Below are 23,536 nucleotides of genomic sequence, written 5' to 3' on the forward strand. Positions count from 1 at the left end.
TTTACTAGGCAGTCTGTTTAACCCAAACTACTTACACATCTACATTTTAATTAGGCCTGGTCATTTAGAAATAGTTGCAGGGCCTACCGCTTTACCACATTAAATTTATCGGTGACTGTGTAAAAACATAAATGCTATAATGTGGCCAAAATAAAAGTAGCAAGATTGAAAGCCATCCTTTCCTACTTCTGATATGTTGGTTTAACAATAGACACTGTCTGATAGAATAGTTTCTTTGACCAGAATAGCATACATTTATGCTTGTATGGACAAGGGCATCACCATCCTCTCTGAGGATGCTTATAAAGGGATCAGAATGCTTATAAAGGGATCAACTTAGTTACTTCACATTATTGCTGGAGCAGGATGGTATCAGATACTGGAAAGTCTCTGGATCATATCTGGGTGCAATGTCTCTTCTTTCCCTTTTTTTAGTGCTGCCCCTATTTTCCACAACATAACTTTTTTTTCCCCTAAAGTTGGGAAAATGTTATTTGGATGCTAAAAAGGAAGTGGGTGGTAGTGAGGACAAAACACAGGAAGGACTCTTTAGAAGCAGAGAAAAATGCAACAAGAATTCGCTGGTATGAGGAGCTTATTTTGGGGTCTGTGGACAGACTGGAGTGCATATATTGATGCAGTAATCCCGAAAAAGGGACTAGGGACTGTTAGGTAAGACTGCAGGGGTCTGGCTGCGAAGCAGCTGGGAGAACATATACCCACAGATGTACTCTGAAATACATTTGCTTCATTAAGCAACAAAAGTACAGAAAAGAACAGCTCAGCTTTGGCCAAGTGAAGAACAGAAAACCAGAAAAACTCAGCTGGAGAGGCACAGGGGAAGAGGCAGTGAAGAACAAGCTGAGGATTTTAATTAAAACACACACACACACACACACACACACACACACACACACACACACACACAAAGAAAAACCCACCCAACAAGAGTGAACAGTACTAATACCAAGCCCTCTCAAGTGAATCTGCTGATGCACAGACTGAAAAAACCAGGAAGGGCAAAAGTCCAGTGGGGCTCAACATCACAGCTCTGGAGAGTAAACTACACAGTTTAAGATCCTCAATGCTGTGGGAATGCGAACTGGTGCAGCCACTCTGGAAAACAATATGGAGGTTCCTAAAAAAACTAAAAATAGAACTACCCTACGACCCAGCAATTGCACTATGAGGCATTTATCCACGGAATACAGGTGTGCTGTTTCGAAGGGACACATGCAACCCCATGTTTATAGCAGCACTATCCACAATAGCCAAAGTATGGAAAGAGCCCAAATGTCCATTGATGGATGAATGGATAAAGAAGATGTGGCGCGTGTATATATATATATATTACATATATATATAATGGAATATTACTCAGCAATCAAAAAGAATGAAATCTTGCCATTTGCAACTATGTGGATGGAAATGGAGGGTATTATGCTAAGTGAAATTAGTGAGATAAAGACAAAAATCATATGACTTCACTCATATGAGGACTTTAAAAGACAAAACTTATGAACATAAGGGAAGGGAAACAAAAATAATATAAAAACAGGGAGGGGGACAAAACAGAAGAGACTCATAAATATGGAGAACAAACTGAGGGTTACAGGAGGGGTTGTGGGAGGGGAGATGGGCTAAATGGATAAGAGGCACTAAGGAATCTACTCCTGAAATCATTGTTGCACTATACGCTAACTAATTTGGATGCAAATTTTAAAAAATTAAAATTAAAAAAAAAAAATCAACTCAAAAAAAAAGTAAAAAAATAAAGTTACCCTGATAAAGAAAACAGAGAAAGACACTAAAAGAAAAAAAAATGTACAGACCAACATATTTCATAAATGCAGATGCAAAAATCCTCAACAAAACATTGGCAAATTGAATTTAACAATAAAGCACTGTGACCAATGGGGTGTCTCTCAGGAAGGGAATGTTGAAAATCAATTAATGCAACTCACCATACCAATAGAATAAAAAGGAAAAGAACAAATAATAATTTATGTACCTTAAAAAAAAGCATTTCACCTAAGTCAACATTCAGCCATAACAGAAACTCTCAGCAAACTGTAGAAAAGAGATTTTACAAGACTTCATAAGGAGTATCTACAAAAAAACAAAAACAAAAACAAAACAAAACAAAAAAAAAACCCAAAAACCTGTCAGCTATAAGCCTACATACTGATGACAAACTGAATGCTTTCTCCCTAAGATCAGCATCAAAGCAAGGACGTCCATTCTCACTATCTCTATTCCATCTTGTACTGGAGGTTTAGCCAGTGCAATAAGACAAGAAAAAAAAATAAAGCCATTTAGATTAAAAAATAAAAAGATTCTCAATGCTGTGATGCTTGGGTACCAAAGACTTAAGATAGAGAAAAATTTAAAGGTGCAGCCTATGCTTGTCCTCTGACTTGACAGGAGATTCAAAGTGCAGAGCAGATGAAAAAGTGGAAAGAGAGGCTTGAGAAAAAGTATTATTCTTCAGAAATTCAAGATGACTACCAGCCTGTCACGCAACAAGAATTTCGAGAGTAAGTATTTGTTCTAACCAGGGCACTCTGGGATATCATGATATGGTGACTGGGGACATGAATTACATTATTTTCCCGAAATCAGAACCTTATTCTGAGATGCCACCCCCTTTTTTTTCATCTTTTTACTCAACTTTGAAATTAATCAGAAAGCACAATACTCCATTTGTTTAAATGTAAGGTAAGAGTGAAACCAACTGCTTTTACTCTTACATCTCCAAATAGGAACTGCCATTTATATTTAAAAAAACACTTTTTTTTCACGTTTATTCATTTTTGAGAGATAGAGACAGAGTGCAAGCAGGGGTGGGGCAGAGAGAGAGGGAGACAAAGAACCCGAAGCAGGTTCTGGGCTCCAAGCCTGCACAGAGCCCTACACGGGGCTTGAACTCACGAACCTGAGATCATGACCTGAGCTGAAGTTGGACGACTGAACCACCCAGGTGCTCCCCCTTTTAAGTTTTTTAACGGGAACTGCCATTTATATTTAATATGCACAGCAGACCCTGTTCTCCACTATTTTAGAATATAAGATCCATAATTGGCCCTACTAGGCATGTTTTAGAAGCTTAAAGTATTATCTTCCCACCCCAAGTACTTCACAAAAGGCACTAATAACCTGCTGTCTCTCTATGCACGAAGGCATGTTACTGACCCATTCTCTGCTTCCTTCTAAATTATCCTGCAGACTCTTTTTATATGCCGTGGAGCTGGAGAAAGAATTACACTACGTCAGTTTAAAACTAAACCGAGTGATGAGAAGGATTTCAGCTCTACAAAATTAAGACAAGTGCGGGTGAGAATCTGTGATACAATCATTGAGCATTTGTAACAAAGATTTATCCCTGTACTGAATTATTTCCTAAACATGTACCCATTTCAGGTACACTTTAAAAACACTGTACCACCTATCATCAAGCTATCATCAGAGTATAATTACCAAAATGATTTCACCAAAAGATTTCCAGAAATTAAGTACCCCTGAATGGGCCCCACTGTGCAATCCAAACAGCACACTTCCAGAGTATACACACCAGTACACGTAAATGATTTTATAATGAGATTTATTATTAAATTCTAGGAATGTGGAGTTAAAGTATCAAATGCTGCATATAGTTCATGGGGCAGGTCTCTAATAGGTCATAAGCAGTTTTCTCAATGTTACCTAGAGTATAGGAACCGTTAGGTGTTTTCATCATGTACCATGTTATAACTTGTCCTGGCCATAAATAAATTAATAAATACCTATGATTCTGGAAAACCATTATATAAGACCCCAAATAAAGTAATCTCACCTCCATTCCTCCCAGTTTGAGGTCATCTAGAAAAAGCTAAAGTGTACAAGAACAAACTTACCAATCATCTACAGAATTTTCACTAATATTTTCAAACTGGAAATTCATCTAGAAAGATTCTAAAGTAACACATTTAAAGTTTCCTAAGTATTTCCTCAACTACTCTAAAAGCAAAATATACTGTAAAAACAAAGAGCAAGGTAGGAGTATCAGAGTTATGAGAAGTCAACTTAATGCATGAGAAATATGAATGAGGGTGCTGCAAAACCCCTGTCTGAGTGGTCGTAAAGTTGTGTGAGGTAACTCTTCTATATTTTTAGCACGTTACATAAGTCCTCCTGGAAGAGCCATATGTTCTCTTGGCCCAAACAACATCATCTCACCATCATACTCAATTTCCACATTGGTGCTCAATAGATTTTAAATCTACCCACCTTCCTCAAGCCAGCCATGCACGCTCTTTTCTTAGAAACTGTACCTCAAGTATGCTTAATAGAATAATTCATTCCAACAAGAAATGCTGACTGTTCTCTCTGCATCTTCTAGACTTCCACAAGGCATTTAACAACATGGCCTTCCCTAGTCTTACCACTCCCCAGAGCTGTAGCCAGCCAAGTGGCTTAGTAACCATGTTGTCCCCCCGTGGTCCCTAAATGAGGTAATTCCAACAAAGCCCAAGAACATTAAGGCAAAGAAACACTTGAGGTCTCTATTTTTTGTCTTTTAACATCTAGTGAAAACAAAAAACATTTACAATGACTTAGAACATTCAAGTTCTTTTATTACAAAAGTCTATACAATGAAGTGCCAGACACAGCAATGCGATTATATTGGTGGTCATATATATCTATATATTATTTGTATATAGATATACTGTTTTTACTTGTACCAAAGTAAAACTCATCACAAACTGCCTAGTTCTACCACCTACTGCTCAACTATGACACACAAGTACTGTCACATAGCGTAAGTGCTGCCATGCTACTTTTATCTATTCTACTCGCAGCCAAACATTAACAGTGAATAATCAACACCATGAAGCAGCTGTTAATTCTAAAATGAAACCAGTCAGGCCACTGACTTATAAAAATATGGTACTCATATAGATTTAGCATTATAAAGAAGGAATATATTATTTAAAACATTTAAATAGTGCATATGGACATTTTTGCATGTGGTATATATAAACATTCATATAAAACAATACACAGTGCACATTAAATTAGATGTTTGGATACACTCCTGTCTGGAGACTGAAAGAAATAAATGCACACTGCATGCTGGATTCAAATCAAAGTGATATGATACTTGTTTTGGCATTTTCAATTTCATTTTTCTAGGTATACGTTATGAACAACCTAGGCATACCAAAAGGAAACCACACAAAAAGGGCTGGATTTAGTGCTTTATTCCCCAGTAAAACTACATGTTCACCACCAATGAACATTCCCTCCCCCCGAAAAAGGCATTGCACACATAGGTGAAATGTGAAACACTAGAAACACTACTTATTATCAAGCTACTTCATGTGCTTACTATGTAATAGTGCTGCAAGTCTGAGGTTCGTGCTTCCCTCACTTTTATTAAAGAATGTTGCAGAGGTCCATTTTTACATGGAACTGTTAATATTAGCTAGTTAAGAAAATCACGCATGAGTCAATGCATGCAAACCATGGGCACAAAGTGAGACACTCATCAATCCAAAAAAGCACCAAGAAAAGAATTAACACTTAGATTAAGCCTGACCAGAATATGCTATTACTACTGTTAGCCCAAATAAAGTCACCATTCTGTGAAAACGATGAGCAGAATGATACCAGAAGAGTACTTGAAGGAAAGCCATGCAAAGCCAAAGAACAAAAAATCAGCTTAGAGTATATGACAAGGGGCATACCACTAGACATCTTTGAACACCACTACACAGCTGCCTTAAATACCATGTGCTGAGCCAAAGTGGTCCTGTTAGAGGATGTTTTCTTCATGGATTTTGCCAATTAAAAGAGAAAAAAAAAATGATGTGACCCCTGGAAGGTACATGTAAAAAATGCAGTGGTATAGCCCTTGTTAAGAACAGATTTGATTCACGCATAATGACTCTTTTGCCAACTTAGGCCCATCTGATTGCACACACAAATCTGAGCACCATCAGTGTTCCTACACAGACATGGCTATTTTCTCACATTATCTGGAGGTGGGTGGGAGGAAAAAGTACAGGATCTGATGCAGACAAATCACATCATCACCAGCTCAAAAAGAATAACTGAGGAAACAAACAGTAACTTATGTCCCATAGGCAGCATGTGAAATGATTCAGTTCTGTGTGTGATGTGTGGTGTGTGTGTTCACTATACTAATAAACAAGGTCACTTTTTGGTGTGCCCTCTGTTATCTTCATCCAGGAGCTGTGTGACCACTGAATTGCAAAATTTTGCTAACATATAACCTGTGAGAAACTTTCACTTTGGAAATTAAACAGAAATGTGTTCCACAGTAGGACTTGAAATTTCAGTTTGAGTTTGGTTTTCTAAGAAAACATAAGACATAGTTGCATATGTGCACATTTATAGGCTTTTCTTTCAAATTTTCAGTCATTCTGTAAGAAAAAGGCAACCGAAGAATTCAATGTGAAGATGTTCCTCTCAATTTTCTTCAGTAATTAAAAAAATAATAATAAAAGCAAAGTTGGTAACAACAAAAAGCTTGTATCTCCAAAGTTCTTGAAGTTGAAAGAATAAAGTACTAGTCTTTTGCTAACAGGATGTATCTGTAGTACAAAACAATGAAGAAAACTGATGTTTGCTAAAGGTGAAGAGGACAGTCTGTGGTTAATATGGAACACCACGCTCCCTAGAGAGGGTCTACTTACCCTCCCATCATTCTCTAGTGGCACCACAACCAAGTACAAAGTGATACTTTCTGAGTGCCTGACAAAATGAACTCAAGTACCAGCCAAGTACACACGATGATTGCTTCAGGGAATACAACTGATTTTTATGATGTTTTCAAGGAGTATATTTTATATGGATTTTGAAGAATCTTGTTTGCTGATAAGAACTTCAAGAAGCCTAAGTTTGGCTTTAATTTTCTTGTACTCTCTGTACTCCTCAAGCACTGGAACACGATCCTCCTTCTGGGCATTCCTAGGGAAGAAAATAAAATCTGTAATATTCTGGAGATCATCTGAAAAATAAAGTCCCAGAACTTGTCCTGATGTGAGACACAATGTTACCAAATGCAAATTCAAATAAAAAAACTGCTCTGCAAGAAGATAGATTACTGCACTAATTCCCCACACCCCATCCCCAAGGAACAATCCTAAAATACTTTTTTTGATGAATTTCTCTAGTGACAGATTCAATAATGTTATACTTATCGATGTTCATTGCAGAGAACCAGCAGAAGCCAAATACTTTAGTAAGACACGCGCTGCTAGACTCTGTCAGGTCTGGAAGTGTATATCAAGTGCTAGAGAATTACAGTCAGTAATTTCATACATTTACTGTACTATGGCTTCAGTGAATTGAGAAGTAAAAGATCTTACACACAGAAAAAAGCAGTTTTCTCACTTTATATTAATGACCCAATCCAATTCAGTTTCATCTCTAGGTAAAGCATCAAACCATCCTAAGTATAATTACAAAAAAGTTTCCTTCCATTAAGGCAAAGAATAAGAAGGTACTTGAAAAAATGCATTCTTTTTTTTTTATTTTTTTTTAAATTTTTTTTTTTTTTAACATTTATTTATTTTTGGGACAGAGAAAGACAGAGCATGAACGGGGGAGGGGCAGAGAGAGAGGGAGACACAGAATCGGAAGCAAGCTCCAGGCTCTGAGCCATCAGCCCAGAGCCTGACGCGGGGCTCGAACTCACGGATCGCGAGATCGTGACCTGGCTGACGTCGGACGCTTAGCCGACTGCGCCACCCAGGCGCCCCTTGAAAAAATGCATTCTTACACTGAGTGTTTTTTAACCATTTTTGCCCACTATATAGAAAATTCTCAAAGTAAACACAGTTTGGAATTTGTAATATAGCTACTGGCTTGTTAAGACCACCCAGTTACATGGAGAAACTTTTCTGAGGTCTGAGATAACATTCATTTCTGTCCATCATCTGAACTAGAATGTATTTTTCTTAAAGAGTTCCACTGAGTCAACTGTGCCCCAGTTAGATAAAAACACATGCCATACTGTATTCTAGGAGCCACACTATTGACTGGCACCCTGTTGCACACCCTGAAAATGCGAAGCCTGGAATGGCCCAACATGCAGCCTAAGTAGCCACAGTCTTAGTGTAAGGATCCACACTAGCTGTCACAGGACCCTTTACAAAAGGAAAAACCTTTTGTTTCACAAACACTGCCAAAAGGGTGAGGATGTAGAATTAAAAAACACAACATAACTGCCACTCAACCAAGCCCCTCTAGAACAACTCTGAAATATTTTATCAGGTATTGTTCCCCTAGCTCTTTTTCTTGCCATTAATAGCAGGACTTCCAAGTAAAAAGGAATGTTTTCTACTTTTTTTTTTCAATGATAACATGCTTATGTGCACAATTTATTTCTATTCCTATATATTCCTTTAATTTACCATATAAGCCCTTAAGTTTAAGAAGAAGGAAGACTCGGGGCACCTGGGTGGCTCATTCGGTTAAGCGTCTGACTTTGGCTTAGGTCATGATCTCATGGTTCGTGAGTTCGAGCCCCACATGGGTCTCTGTGTTGAGCTCAGAGCCTGGAGCTTGCTTCCGATTCTGTGTCTCCCTCTCTCTCTGCCCCTCCCCCGTTCATGCTCTGTCTCTCTCTGTCCCAAAAATAAATAAAAAACGTTGAAAAAAAAATTTAAAAAAAAAAAAAAAAAAAGGAAGAAGGAAGACTCAATTTTGTGATGTTCAACAAACCTTCCATTCTGTTGATAAAATGCTTCTTCAAATTCCCGTAACGTTTTACGTAGCTTCTTCTTTTCAGCTCTAGCTTTCCAAAGTTGTTCCAGTAATTCAGGCCTGAAATTTAAATGGAAAGAAAACATTATTGAAAGAACATTTTGACTCTTACCAGGGGTTCAAACACTGGCTGCAAACTAAAGGCACCTCTACAGCAGTATTTAAAAAAACTTTTTCCCTAGGTAATCTTAAAGTGAAACTAGCATTACTGTGGAAAACAATATGGAGACTGCTCAAAAAATTAAAAACAGAAGTTACCATATGATCCAGTAATTCCACTCCTATTTACCAAAAGAAAACAAAAACCCTAATTTGAAAAGAGATAGGCACCCTTACGTTTACTGCACCATTATTTACAATAGCCAAGATATGGAAGCAATCCAAGTGTCCATCAGTAGAGTAATGGATAAAGAAGATGTGGTGTACATAAACACACACGCACACACACACACACACACACAGGAATATTACTGGGCCATAAAAAAGGAGATCTTGCCATTTGCAACAACATGGATGAAACTAATGGGTATATAATGCTAAATGAATTAAGTCAGAGAGATAAAGACAAATACCCTATGATTTTACTTATTTGTGGACTCTAAAAACCAAAATGAACAAATAATAGAGGTCTCATTAATACAGAGAACAAACTGGGTGGCTGTGAGGGAGGTAGACAGGTGAGGAGATAGATACAATAGGTGAACGGGATCTGAATGAGGCACAAACTTCCAATTATAAAATAAGTAAGTCACAAAGATGGAAAGTACAGCCCAGGGAATGTAGTCAATAATACTACAATAACATTGTATGGTGACCACACTTGCTGTGGTGAGCACTGAGTAATATATAGAATTGTCAAGTCAATATGGTGTACACCAACCTGAAACTAATAGAGCATGTTGGTTATACCTCAATTAAAAAAAAAAAAGAAAAAAAAAAAGTGAAGCCAGGGCTGAAAACCAGTTACACACCATACCAGGGAAAGAAGCTGAGAGAGAAAACAAACCTAACTAGCTGATTCCTGTACTCCGTTATGAAGCAAATGCAGGATTTTAGTTTCTTTAATTTTTAAAACACAGTAAGTGATTTATAAATCACACTCTAAAAAGGGTCCATATCTGAAGCACTACATTAATTCCCTCCAAGTTCTTGTTTACTTAATATTTACACCAGCATGTAAATTTTATTATACAAATAGGTTAAAATCACAAACCAGCAAACATACATAGAAGCTGCTCGAGTACTTGACAATCGGAGATCCAGAGCCAGTTTTTCCTGATTTTCTTCAACATCAGATTCAGAGTTTTCCAATGAAGACTGTGCCTGCACAGCAGTTTTCAAGATATCAGTTAGCTCAGAGGACAGAGTAACACCATCTTCTTCTTCTTCCTAAAAAGTTATTGAACAGATAAACAAGCCATGACTCAACTTTTTCCTTAAGAAAGACATCAGAGAATGAATTCTCTTAAGGATTACCTTGATTTCTTCAAAAAAATGGGCAGTTTCTCCTTCTATGATTGGTTGTAACATCTGACCCCTTCGCTTGGTAGATGGAGATCCCTGTAACATAAAAATGGTTTACACTTTAAATATTTAAAGCATTCAAGGAAGCTTCATTCACTATGAACAAATATAAAACTTTTATTTTCAAAATCTTAACCACATGAAATAAAATTTTTAGGATTCCTTAGTAAATTTAATTTTGTTTATGTTTTATTATGTATGCACAAGAGTGCTAAATGTTCATTTATGTCTGGATACTCTAAAAGAGCTCATTCAATAAATATTTTTTAAAAAAGAAAGTATTACATGCAATTTTATTTGGAGCATTTGCCTTTTTAACAATAGCTGTCAATAGCTTTCATTTTCCCTTTTTATGGCTAACTGATATTCCAATATTTGGGTAAAGCACAATTTGTGTATCTATCAGTTGCTGGACATATGGGTTTTTTCCTATATTTTAGCCATTAGGAATGATGCTGTATGAACAATTGTGTACAAGTTTTTGTACAGACATATTTTCAATTCTCTGAGGCATATACCTAGAAGGAGAATTGCTAGGTCAGATGGCAACTCTATGTTTAACCTTTTGAGGAACTGCCAAACTAGTTATGAAAGTAGCTGCACCATTTAACATTCTATCAGCAGTGTGTAAGCATTCCAATTTCTCCACATCCTTGTCAACACGGTTATCTTTTCTCATTAAAGCCATACTAGTGGGTATAAAGTGGTATGTGAATGTGGTTTATTGCATTTCCTAATAACTAATGATGCTGAACATCTTTTCAAGTGCCTAATGGCCACTTATAGATCGCTGAAGAAATGTTTATTCAAATCCTTTGTCCACTTTTTAATTGGGTTATTTAACTTTTTATTATTAAACTCTAAGAGTTCTTTATATATTCTGGTACCAGTCCCTTATCAGATACATGATTTACAAACATTTTATCCCATTCTGTTGGTTGTCTTTTCAATTCAAAATGTCCTTTCATGCACGATTTTCTTTTTAATTTTGATGAGGTCCAATTTATTTTAATTTTTTTTTTTGACAGTGTTTTTGCTGTCATATCCAAGAAAACCCGGCCTAATTCAAGATTGCAAAGATTTATTCTTCTATTTCCTATGACTTTTATAGTTTTAGCTCTTACAATTAGGTCAATGAACCATTCTGAGTTAAATTTTGTGTGAGATAAGGGTCTACATTCATGCTTTTTTTTTTTTTTTTGCATGTGAATACTCAATGGTCTCAAGAACATTTGCTGAAAAAAATTATTCTTTCCTATCAAACTGTCTTGGCTTAACTTTGTTTTCTTTTTTAAATGAAATTTATTGTCAAATTGGTTTCCATACCACATCCAGTGCTCATCCCAAAAAATGCCCTCTTCAATACCCATCACCCACCCTCCCCTCCCTCCCACCCCCCATCAACCCTCAGTTTGTTCTCAGTTTTTAAGAGGCTCTTATGCTTTGGCTCTCTCCCACTCTAACCTCTTTTTTTTTTTTCCCTTCCCCTCCCCCATGGGTTTCTGTTAAGTTTCTCAGGATCTACATAAGAGTGAAAACATACGGTATCTGTCTTTCTCTGTATGGCTTATTTCACTTAGCATCACACTCTCCAGTTCCATCCACGTTGCTACAAAGGGCCATATTTCGTTCTTTCCCATTGCCATGTAGTACTCCATTGTGTATATAAACCACAATTTCTTTATCCATTCATCAGCTGATGGACATTTAGGCTCTTTTCACAATTTGGCGATTGTTGAAAGTGCTGCTATAAACATTGGGGTACAAGTGCCCCTATGCATCAGTACTCCTGTATCCCTTGGGTAAATGTCTAGCAGTGCTACTGCTGGGTCATAGGGTAGGTCTATTTTTAATTTTTTGAGGAACCTCCACACTGTTTTCCAGAGCGGCTGCACCAGTTTGCATTCCCACAAACAGTGCAAGAGGGTTCCCGTTTCTCCAGCATCTATAGTCTCCTGATTTGTTCATTTTAGCCACTCTGACTGGCGTGAGGTGATATCTGAGTGTGGTTTTGATATGTATTTCCCTGATGAGGAGCGACGTTGAGCATCTTTTCATGTTTGGCTTAACTTTTACACTTCAAATTTCTCTATGTGATCATCATATTTAGGAGTCCCATAAGATCTAGTAATGCTTCCTAAAGCTTCAGTTTTATTTTAAAAAAACTTGTGGATTTCTCAAATGGTTTTCATAAAGAAATTTGAAGACTTTGAATTTGAATTATGAAAATGTCACTGACACACAGAATGCCTTGTAATCAAAGAATTAAGATGTGTATCAAATATGTGCAAATATAAACTACACAGGATTCCTTATTCAAAGAAAACTGTTTTTATCTAAATGAAATAGTGTTGGGATGAGCAACTAAAAAAAAAGCAGCCAATTAAAAAGAACCCATTTATATGGGAATTAAATAAAAAATGCTCAGAAAGCCAATGTGAGCCTTCTAATAATGAGTAGTCAAAGCCTGAAAGAAACCCCCATGCAAGTGACTATCAATCTAAAAATGACCCTACATGCCTAAGCAAACCATGAGTTCCACTGAATTAATTCCTACAAGATGATTCAGAATGGGCTACATGCAGCTTTCTATTTGAGCCTGAGAGAAATCTAGAGTCATAATATCTATGGGTTAATTTGGGGACAGCAATTAATTTGTACGTATCATTTGTTTTTCTCTAAAAATGTACACCAATGTGAATATTATTTTAATACTTCTTCACTAAAAAAGATGAACTTGAAAAAAAATCAGTTTATTAGATTGTACAATTAATTAAGTCAACATCATCATGACAGCTATCACAAAACTAATGTGTTTCTTTTTTTTATTATTTCTTCAAATATTTTTTTTTAATTTTTTCAATATATGAAATTTATTGTCAAATTGGTTTCCATACAACACCCAGTGCTCATCCCAAAAGGTGCCCTCCTCAGTACCCATCACCCACCCTCCCCTCCTTCCCACCCCCCATCAACCCTCAGTTCTCAGTTTTTAAGAGTCTCTTAAGCTTTGGCTCTCTCCCACTCTAACCTCTTTTTTTTTTTTTCCTTCCCCTCCCCCATGGGTTTCTGTTAAGTTTCTCAGGATCTACATAAGAGTGAAAACATATGGTATCTGTCTTTCTCTGTATGGCTTATTTCACTTTGCATCACACTCTCCAGTTCCATCCACGTTGCTACAAAGGGCCATATTTCATTCTTTCTCATTGCCATGTAGTAACTCCATTGTGTATATAAACCACAATTTCTTTATCCATTCATCAGCTGATGGACATTTAGGCTCTTTCCACAATTTGGCTATTGTTGAGAGTGCTGCTATAAACATTGGGGTACAAGTGCCCCTATGCATCAGTACTCCTGTATCCCTTGGGTAAATGTCTAGCAGTGCTACTGCTGGGTCACAGGGTAGGTCTATTTTTAATTTTCTGAGGAAACTCCACACTGCAAAACTAATGTGTTTCAAACACATGAATTTATCAGCAAAGTCGCAGGATACAAAATTAATGTACAGAAATCAGTTGCATTCTTATATACTAATAATGAAGCAACAGAAAGACAAATAAAGAAACTGATCCCATTTACAACTGTACCAAGAATCCTACAATACCTAGGAATAAACCTAACCAAAGATGTAAAAGATCTGTATGCTGAAAAAGCTTATGAAGGAAATTGAAGAAGATACCAAGAAATGGAAAAAACAATCCATGCTCATGGATTGGAAAAGTAAATATTGTTAAAATGTCAATACTACTCAAAGCAATCTACACATTCAAAGCAATACCAATTAAAATTGCATCAGCATTCTTCTCGAAGCTAGAACAAGCAATCCTAAAATTTGTATGGAACCACAAAAGACCCAGAACAGCCAAAGTAATATTGAAGAAGACCAAAGCGGGAGGCATCACAATCCCAGACTTTACCCTCTACTACAAAGCTGTAAGCCATCAAGACAGCATGGTATTGGCACAAAAACAGACACATACACCAATGGAATAGAACAGAGACTCCAGAATTGAACCCACAAAAGTATGGCCAACTCATCTTTGACAAAGCAGGAAAGAATATCCAATGGAAAAAAGACAGTCTCTTTAACACATGGTGCTGGGAGAACTGGACAGCAACATGCAGAAGAATGAAACTAGACCACTTTCTTACACCATTCACAAAAATAAACTCAAAGTGGATGAAAGACCTGAATGTGAGACAGGAAACCATCAAAACCCTAGAGGAGAAGCAGGAAAAAACCTCTCTGACCTCAGCCACAGCAATTTCTTACTTGACACATCCCCAAAGGCAAGGGAATTAAAAGCAAAAATGAACTACTGGGACCTCATGAAGATAAAAAGCTTAGGGGCGCCTGGGTGGCACAGTTGGTTAAGCGTCCGACTTCAGCCAGGTCACGATCTCGCGGTCCGTGAGTTCGAGCCCCGCGTCGGGCTCTGGGCTGATGGCTCAGAGCCTGGAGCCTGTTTCCGATTCTGTGTCTCCCTCTCTCTCTGCCCCTCCCCCGTTCATGCTCTGTCTCTCTCTGTCTCAAAAATAAATAAAAAAAAGTTGAAAAAATAAAAATAAAATGACTGACAAAAAAAAAAAAAAAAGCTTCTGCACAGCAAAGGAAACAATCAACAAAACTAAAAGGCAACCAATGGAATAGGAAAGGATATTTGCAAATGACATATCGGATAAAGGGCTAGTATCCAAAATCTATGAAGAGCTCACCAAATTCCACACCCGAAAAACAAATAATCCAGTGAAGAAATGGGCAGAAAACATGAACAGACACTTCTCTAAAGAAGACATCCATATAGCCAACAGGGACATGAAGAGATGCTCAACATCACTCCTCATCAGGGAAATACAAATCAAAACCACACTCAGATATCACCTCATGCCAGTCAGAGTGGCTAAAATGAGCAAATCAGGAGACTATAGATGCTGGAGAGGATGTGGAGAAACGGGAACCCTCTTGCACTGTTGGTGGGAATGCAAACTGGTGCGGCCACTCTGGAAAACAGTGTGGAGGTTCCTCAAAAAATTAAAAATACATCTACCCTATGACCCAGCAATAGCACTGCTAGGAATTTACCCAAGGGATACAAGAGTGCTGATGCAGAGGGGCACTTGTACCCCAATGTTTACAGCAGCACTTTCAACAATAGTCAAATTATGGAAAGAGCCAAAATGTCCATCAACTGATGAATGGATAAAGAAGTTGTGGTTTATACATACAATGGAATACTACTTGGCAATGAGAAAGAATGAAATATGGCCCTTTGTAGCAACGTGGATGGAACTGGAGAGTGTGATGCTAAGTGAAATAAGTCATACAGAGAAAAATAGATACCATATGTTTTCACTTTTATGTGGATCCTGAGAAACTTAACAGAAGACCATGGGGGAGGGGAAGGGGAAAAAAAGAGAGGGAGGGAAGCAAACCATAAGAGACTCTTACAAACTGAGAATAAACTGAGGGTTGTTGGGGGATGGGAGGGAGGGGAAAGTGTGTGATGGGTATTAAGGAGGGCACCTGTTGGGATGAGTAAGGGGTATTGTAAGAAAACCAATTTGACAATAAATTTCATATTAAAACACACACGCGCGCGCACGCACGCACATTTAAATTGAAAGAAACTAGGCCAGGGTCTGAAATTTGTTTTTTGTGGGGGACACCTGCTGGCTCATTTGGTTAAGCATTCAACTCTTGATTTCACCTCAGGTCATGGTTGTGAGATCGAGTCCCATGTGAGCCCCATGTTGCATCAGGCTGTGTGCTGGGCATGGACCTGCTTAAGAATCTTTCTTCCTCTCCCTTTGCCCCTCCCCACTTGTAAGGGAAGGGGAAGGGAAGGGGAAGGGAGCGGAGAAGAGAGTGGGGAGAGAGAGCGGAGGCGAGAGAGAGAGAAAGAGAAGGTAAGAAACATAAGGGAGGATTAAACAAGGAAGAGAGACGGCGAAGTAAGGAAGGACAAGACCCCCGTAGATGACTGCAGTATGGCGTTCGTTTTGCTTTTTTCTGTCTTTCGTCTTCCTCCTCCTTCCTTCCTTACTCCTTACTCGCGTCCATTCGTTTTTTTTTTAATTCCCCCACGTACTGACCCTGGATGTATCACTCCTTACCCCATTTCATCATGTGTGAAAAGGAGGCTATTATCTGCTACCTGTTCTGACTTTTCAAGATTTAATAACATCTTCTTTTTATGATAACCTAGAGCGCTTTACAAGGCCGGGAGATGGGAGGTACACACTGATTGTTAACGTCCTATCTTCTAAAAACAGTAACCTCACCTTACATATACAATTCTTGCTACTTTAGCTGTGTATTTCTCCAATATACCACCATAAAAGTATTTTTTAAAGGGTAGGCCTTGGTAAAACGAACTAGATAAAGCTTTGTGTGTTTTACTCACAAGGACAGGAGTGATGCTAGCTCTTGTCAGCATCTGTTTTACAAGTCTGTATCTCTCATAGAGAGGTTTCACAATGTGTCTTTCTTCCCTGGTCACCTAAAGCAAGGAAAATGGCAATTACCTAGTCATCAGAAAATTTGAAGTCCAAAGCATTAAGCAATATGACTTTCACCCAATTTTTAAGAAGTTATTTTAAATAAATAGGCAATCTCATGAATGCAGGAAACAGTGCTCTATAAAACAGCTCTGCAGATGTGGGCCACAAAGGAGATTCGTGATCTTTTTTAAGATGGAAAATCAAATGTTTTTAGCAAGAGACACTTACCGGCCTTCCATGTTGACTTTCATAGTAAAGAAGACTTTTCTGGAGAGAAGTTTTCTCTTCTATCAAGTGATCTTTTGTCATTTTCTACAATTTAAAAGAAAAAAAAAAATAAAAAACCACTCTCACTGGCATCATCATGATTTTCATCATCCCCACAACGTAAATAATTAGGGTAAAAGGGCAGCCAATCACCACTCCAGCCTAGAATAATAGTCTTTCCTGGGGCACCTGGCTGGTTCAGTCTGTTAGTATGCAACTCTGGATCTTGGGGTTGTGAGTTTGAGCCCCATGATGGATATAAAGATTACTTAAAAAAAATATTTTTAGGGGCGCCTGGGTGGCGCAGTTGGTTAAGCGTCCGACTTCAGCCAGGTCACGATCTCGCGGTCCATGAGTTCGAGCCCCGTGTCGGGCTCTGGGCTGATGGCTCAGAGCCTGGAGCCTGTTTCCGATTCTGTGTCTCCCTCTCTCTCTGCCCCTCCCCCGTTCATGCTCTGTCTCTCTCTGTCCCAAAAATAAATAAACGTTGAAAAACAAAAAAAAAAAATTAAAAAAAAAAATATTTTTAAAAAAAGAACGCAGCCTTTCCTTACAGATTTGCAGACATTTTTCGAATGTGGTCTTCTAATAAGGAGGTACCAACCCTCTTTGGTGGCTTATTTATATTTTACCTAAATAAATTATGAATACTGGCTTAGTGACCTTGGGTAAGTTAAATTCTTTTTGTCCAATATTCTAATCTATAAAATAGGGATACTAGACCCTACCTCATAGGGCTTTACTGAGGACTAAATGAGTTAATATGTTACAAAGGCATTTATAATAGTGCCTACCTACCACACAACAGGCACACACAAATGCCTATTGTTTAATTTTGCAATCTTCTATTAGCATTGTAACTATAATTTCATATACACACATAAAACACACACACACAATAGCACAGATCTAATAATCTAGCATTTCTACTAAACTATTAAGAAAATCTGGCAGCAGTATAGTAGATAAATCTTGAAAAAGTGAAACACTGCCAATTTGTGACCTAGACTTCTACTATATAAGCTCAGTTTCCCTTCCTATATGATGCTTTCTTTACATGCAATACTCATCTCCTATCTTTCAGTACTCTAAACTGTAACAGAGGAAAGACATCCCAAATTTATTTGCCCACAGAACCTTCCCACTTTGTTCCAGAGGACCACCTTTTAACATCTCAACAAACCGATGTTCCACTGAACAGCCTTTTGAACACCAGACCAAATAGACTCTCTACTTATTCCCAGGGTGAGACAATCTATGTTTCTCACCAGAGTGGAAGAGAGGTAAAATTAAAAAAAAAAAAAATTCACTGGATAATATCTTCCTATAACTAATACATTAGATTATATACACCCAGTAGAGGACAGCTAGGGATAGCCTATAAAACACTGTGATTTCAACCTCAAGCCAGCACCTTAAACCTAAGACAATGAATTCAAATTACGATGATCCAATCAAAATCATCTCTAGAGACTCTTAAAAACTGAGAACAAACCGAGGGTTGATAGGGGGTTGGAGGGAGGGGAGGGTAGGTGATGGGTACTGAAGAGGGCATCTTTTGGGATGAGCACTGGGTGTTGTATGGAAACCAATTTGACCATAAATTTCATATATTAAAAAAAAAAATCATCTCTAGAAAACTGGGTGGAGAGAGGGGACAGGAGGTTGGCTGATCGAACACAAAACTGAAAAATAAGAAAAGTGGAGGGAGGGAAGTGATTAAAAATTCTAATCTAGCCCTGTTCAAGGGAGACAAACACTTCCAATATTTCGATTTTGAGAAAGGGGTACTCTGTTGTCAAGCTAGGGATGAGCATCAGGATCAGGGCTCATCACTGCCTACACAAAAGTTCACCTGAGACCAACTCTGTATTCTCTCAGCAAATCTCATCTGATAAATAATTTGGATTGCCAAATGCTCTGACCAGGACTGTCCTAGGAATGGGCTTTATTGAGTTACAGTTCTTCGAAAAAACTCTTTTATTTAATCCTCACAACCATATTGTGTTAGCACTTTAAAGGACATAATCATATCCATGTGAGTCATAGGACTGTTGAAAGGACACAGGGGCAAAATGGAAATAACACAATGAGTCAGGGCCTGCAAAAGCTAAGAACTCAATACAAGTAACTATTAAGACACAAGGCTAAGACTCAAGCTCAGTTATGTTTACACTCTTTATATACTCATCTTGCCAAGTGTCTCCAATATAAATAAACAGATCAGCATTCTCGTTTCTTTAGTTTTACTTTTTTTTTTTTTAAGCTCTTATTCCCGAGTAGTCTCTTCACCCAATGTAGGGCTCAAACTCACTCCCAAGCCCCTGACAGAGTTGCATGCTTTACCAACCAAGCCAGCCAAGTGCCCCTTAGTTTTACTACTGTGACTCAGTCCCAGAATGACTGGACACTTCGGGTGTGGAGATAAACACATGTTTATCTGCAAACTTGGGGAGCATCCTCAAACCAGTAAGACCACCTACACAATTCTATGCCACTGGGGTAATTATTTTGTTTCAGGGACTCTAAAGGCTAGTCTGGGCAAAAAGCATAGGTCAAGATTACTTTGATATCTTCTGGAAGACACCTCTCAACACGTTTTTCTTTCAGTCTTTTCAGAATAAGTTCAAGTGTTGCTTCCTTAGATGGCTTCTTCTCCTTCTGAATAACCCTGGATTCATCTTCATTCTCTTCATCTTCATGGTCTAGAGAAGAGCCAAAGCTTTTTGGAAGAGTGTTACTACGTGGGCGTGTCTGAGGTACAAATTCTCCATCAGAGCTTTTGTGTTTTGCATCTACATTTCAGAACCAAGACCACAGGTTAGTAATATTGACTTTGTTAAAGATGCAAAAGAATAAGCATGATATACAACAGGAGAGTAGACATTAACAGCACACAGGCTCAGATATTTCAAGGTTAAATGAAATATTTAAATTCTACAGATAGCAAGCTATACCATTCATTCTTTCAGCCATTATTCATAGAAAACCTACCATAAAGAAAGATTCTCTAATAAGCACTGGTGATACAGTAATAAACAAAGAGACATGGTCCCTGTTTTCATGGAGCATATATTCAAAGAAGTAAAAACAAAAAACAAGTAATCAGATTCATAAAATAATTTCAAAGAGTGCTAAGTGCTATAAAGAGAACAGGGGACTGCCATTTGCAACTACGTGGATGGAACTGAAGGGTATTATGCTAAGTGAAATTAGTCAGAGAAAGACAAATATACGACTTCACTCATGAGGACTTTAAAATACAAAACAGATGAACATAAGGGAACGGAAGGAAAAATAATACAAAAACAGGGAGGGGGACAAAGCATAAGAGACTCTTAAATATGGAGAACAAACAGAGTGTTACTGGAGGGGTTGTGGGATGGGGGATGGGCTAAATGGGTAAGGGGCATTAAGGAATCTACTCCTGAAATCACTGTTGCACTATATGCTAACTAACTTAGATGTACATTTAAAAAAATAAATTAAAAAAAAAGGAAGAAGAAGAAGAGAACAGGGGATGACATCACAGTGCCAAAAGGAACATGGTTTGGGGGAAGAGCGACTACATTGAATGGACTGACAAAAAAGGACTTTCTGAGATGGTGACATCCTAACTGAACATAGAAGAAGCAGCAGCTAACCTAGCATAGAAGATTTGGGAGAAGAGCATTCCTCCCCAACTGAGGCAACAGCCAATGCACAGGCCCTGAAGCATGGCATGTTTAAGGAACAGAAAATGAGAGTAGAATATGATAAAATGGCCTAAGGGCACAATAGGCAAGGTCTTGAAAGCCATGGTAAAGGGTTTATTCTAATTGAAGAGGGAAGCCACAATGAGGCCTCTGAAGATAAGTAACAGTTTTAAAAGATAATTCTGGCTGCTATGCAGAGAATGAACTGTAAGACAACATAAGTTGAAGAAAATTGGAAAATTAGTTAAGAGACTAATGCTGGTCAATTTAATACACTTATCAGTAACACACTCAAGGTAATGATTTTCACTGGTGGTTGGAAACTAGCATTAAACAAGGAAATACTTAATAGAATTGTACGGGAAAATTCTAAAGAGGTAAGAGAACTTATTTTAACCACAGGGGTGTAAACTCAATGACCACAGGGACACTGTCTTATCCACTACTATAGGCTCAGATGTCTACAAGATTTGGTACTTAAAGATAATAAAAATTCTGTTGAATAAATTCAAATGAATATACCAAAATGTAATGCTCCAGATTATAAACCCATACTTGGTACAGATAATTTTTTAAGGATTAACAATTACCAAAAAGCATGCTGACTAAGCACCCACAAAGTAAATATAACTTAGTAACTACTGTACTGGGCCAAACCAACCCACTAACAAAGACTTAGTTTTAAATTAAAGACAATTTTTAGTCTCTGTAGTATAAACAGTTCATTATGATAGTCTTTGATTAAATACCCACCAACAATTCTTAATGAAATACCTACCAAATCCAAAACTGCTTAATATTTGAAATGTATTTCAGATAAATTTCATAACATCACCTATGAACATATACTTTACGGCCCCTTTCAAAACACTATTACTAACAGAAACACAAGAAAGACATCTGGAAGAATACAGAACTACAACTTTGACCATAACTAAGAGAAGAACAAAATGAAGCTTTTATTTTTGCCAGTGTCTCAGATTTTAAATTATCAAAAATTATAACCATAATTCTCATAGAATATAACTCTCATTAATTCATGTCATAGAATTATTAGTTCATGTAATTTTCATGTAATGAGAATACTAAAATAGTGAGAATAAAACATACTACTTAAATGCAAATATATTGTAAAAATGATGTGTTTTCTACCTTTAATTTGCTTCCGCAGTTTAGTAAGCTCTGTCATCCATTTTAATACCTTTGGATTGGCCGCAATATCACTGTAGGAGGGCTGAAAAATTAAGGAACACTGACCCCTCGGTGGTAAGCAATAATTGTTCATTTATGCCCAAATAATATTTTACAGTTCCTACAGCAGAGATTTCACCCAGTCCTTGCTTCATCTTACCTTATTTAATGTAGACAGAATGGGATATCAAGTAAAGCTCTCTCACAGCAGGGTGTAGCAACTGACAAAAGCCACATTTGAAAATGTCTTCTGACTCCAAGTATAGGATTCTTTTCACTTCACACGCTCTAATGAAATATCTCTCCCCTATCCCTCTCACTCCCGAACTTTCCCCCTGCTCCCCTTGCTACTTGTGGGTTTTGAGGAAGCAGAAATAGCATTAATGTGGTTTGTTAATGTAAAGTATTTCTTTTAAAAATTATACAAGCTTGGGGCGCCTAGGTGGCAAAGTTGGTTAAGCGTACAACTCTTGATCTCAGCTCAGGTCATGGTCTCACAGTTTGTGAGTTCGAGTCTTGCGTCAGCCTCTGCGCTGATGGTGCAGAGTCTGCTTGGGATTCTGTCTCTCCTCTCTGCCCCTCCCCGGCCTGTGCTCTCTCTCTCAAAATAAATTTAAAAAACTTAAAAAAAAATGTTTTTAATAAAGTAATTTTCCACTAAAAAAATTATACAATCTTTTTCGCCAATGGAAATCTAAAAATACAATGGTAAGAATACTGGCCTGGAAATGAGGCGGCTAAGGATCTATATAATCTCAGTTCTACATGATCAGTATTTCTCTGTACATCTCAACTTCGCTATCTAAGGAAAGAGATGGACTAATGCTCGCCAAAGAACTTCCTCCAAGTTCCAATAGTTCTACCAAACCCTGAACAATGCTACAAATTTACCTTGTTATTTCTTTCCCTTTCAAACTGTTCCTCAAATTGTCTAATTTTTTTCTGAAGTTTCTTGACCAACTGATATGGTGTTCTATCTTCTCTTTTTTCATCTTTGAACTGAAGGATGATCTTCGAATCCTGAATTAAAACAAGAAGCAGATACTGTTAGTTCAAGTTATTATAGACGGTAGCTAGAGTTCTCGTGGGGTTCACGTCAATGTACAAAAATATCAAATTACTATGAGATGTACACCTGAAACTAAGAGATTTTTTTTTCATTTTATTTTTAAGTAATTTCTATACCCAATGTGGGGCTCAAACCTACAACCCTGAGATCAAGCATGCTCTACTGACTGAGCCAGCTAGGTACCCCTGAAACTAAGAGAATATTAATACTATATGTCAATTTTATTTCAATAAAAAATAAAGAGGGGAGCCTGGATGGCTCAGTCAGTTAAGCATCTGACTCTTGATTTCGGTTCAGGTCACGATCTCATGGTTCATGAGATGGAGCCACACATTGGGCTCTACACTAACAGGGATTCCTCCTCTCTCTCTCTCTGCCCCTCCCCCGCTCACGCTCACTCACTCTGTGTCAAAATGACTAAATTTAAAAAATAAAAAAAGATGGGGCGCCTGGGTGGCGCAGTCGGTTAAGCGTCCGACTTCAGCCAGGTCACGATCTCGCGGTCCGTGAGTTC

At 37.8% G+C, this 23,536-nt stretch overlaps 2 protein-coding genes across 2 annotated transcripts in view; one reads left to right on the plus strand and one right to left on the minus strand.

Annotated features, from left to right (window-relative positions):
* The window catches only part of PKD2L2 (polycystin 2 like 2, transient receptor potential cation channel), a 40,213-nt gene extending 36,891 nt beyond the window's left edge, over window positions 1-3,322 (plus strand). Inside the window, exons 11-12 of the mRNA XM_032592925.1 lie at window positions 2,425-2,537; window positions 3,226-3,322. Of these exons, the coding sequence (XP_032448816.1) occupies window positions 2,425-2,537; window positions 3,226-3,322 (210 nt within the window). The remainder of the gene's footprint in view (window positions 1-2,424; window positions 2,538-3,225) is intronic.
* A 1,270-nt stretch (window positions 3,323-4,592) lies between these two features.
* The window catches only part of FAM13B (family with sequence similarity 13 member B), a 91,470-nt gene continuing 72,526 nt past the window's right edge, over window positions 4,593-23,536 (minus strand). Inside the window, 10 exon segments of the mRNA XM_036064280.1 lie at window positions 4,593-6,972; window positions 8,731-8,832; window positions 9,998-10,161; window positions 10,249-10,332; window positions 16,704-16,799; window positions 17,029-17,112; window positions 19,633-19,862; window positions 21,915-21,996; window positions 22,845-22,951; window positions 22,954-22,973. Coding sequence (XP_035920173.1) covers window positions 6,849-6,972; window positions 8,731-8,832; window positions 9,998-10,161; window positions 10,249-10,332; window positions 16,704-16,799; window positions 17,029-17,112; window positions 19,633-19,862; window positions 21,915-21,996; window positions 22,845-22,951; window positions 22,954-22,973 — 1,093 coding nt within the window. The 3' untranslated portion in view covers window positions 4,593-6,848.

This window comes from Lynx canadensis, chromosome A1, assembly GCF_007474595.2.
Source record: "Lynx canadensis isolate LIC74 chromosome A1, mLynCan4.pri.v2, whole genome shotgun sequence".
NCBI classification, from domain to species: Eukaryota; Metazoa; Chordata; class Mammalia; order Carnivora; family Felidae; genus Lynx; species Lynx canadensis.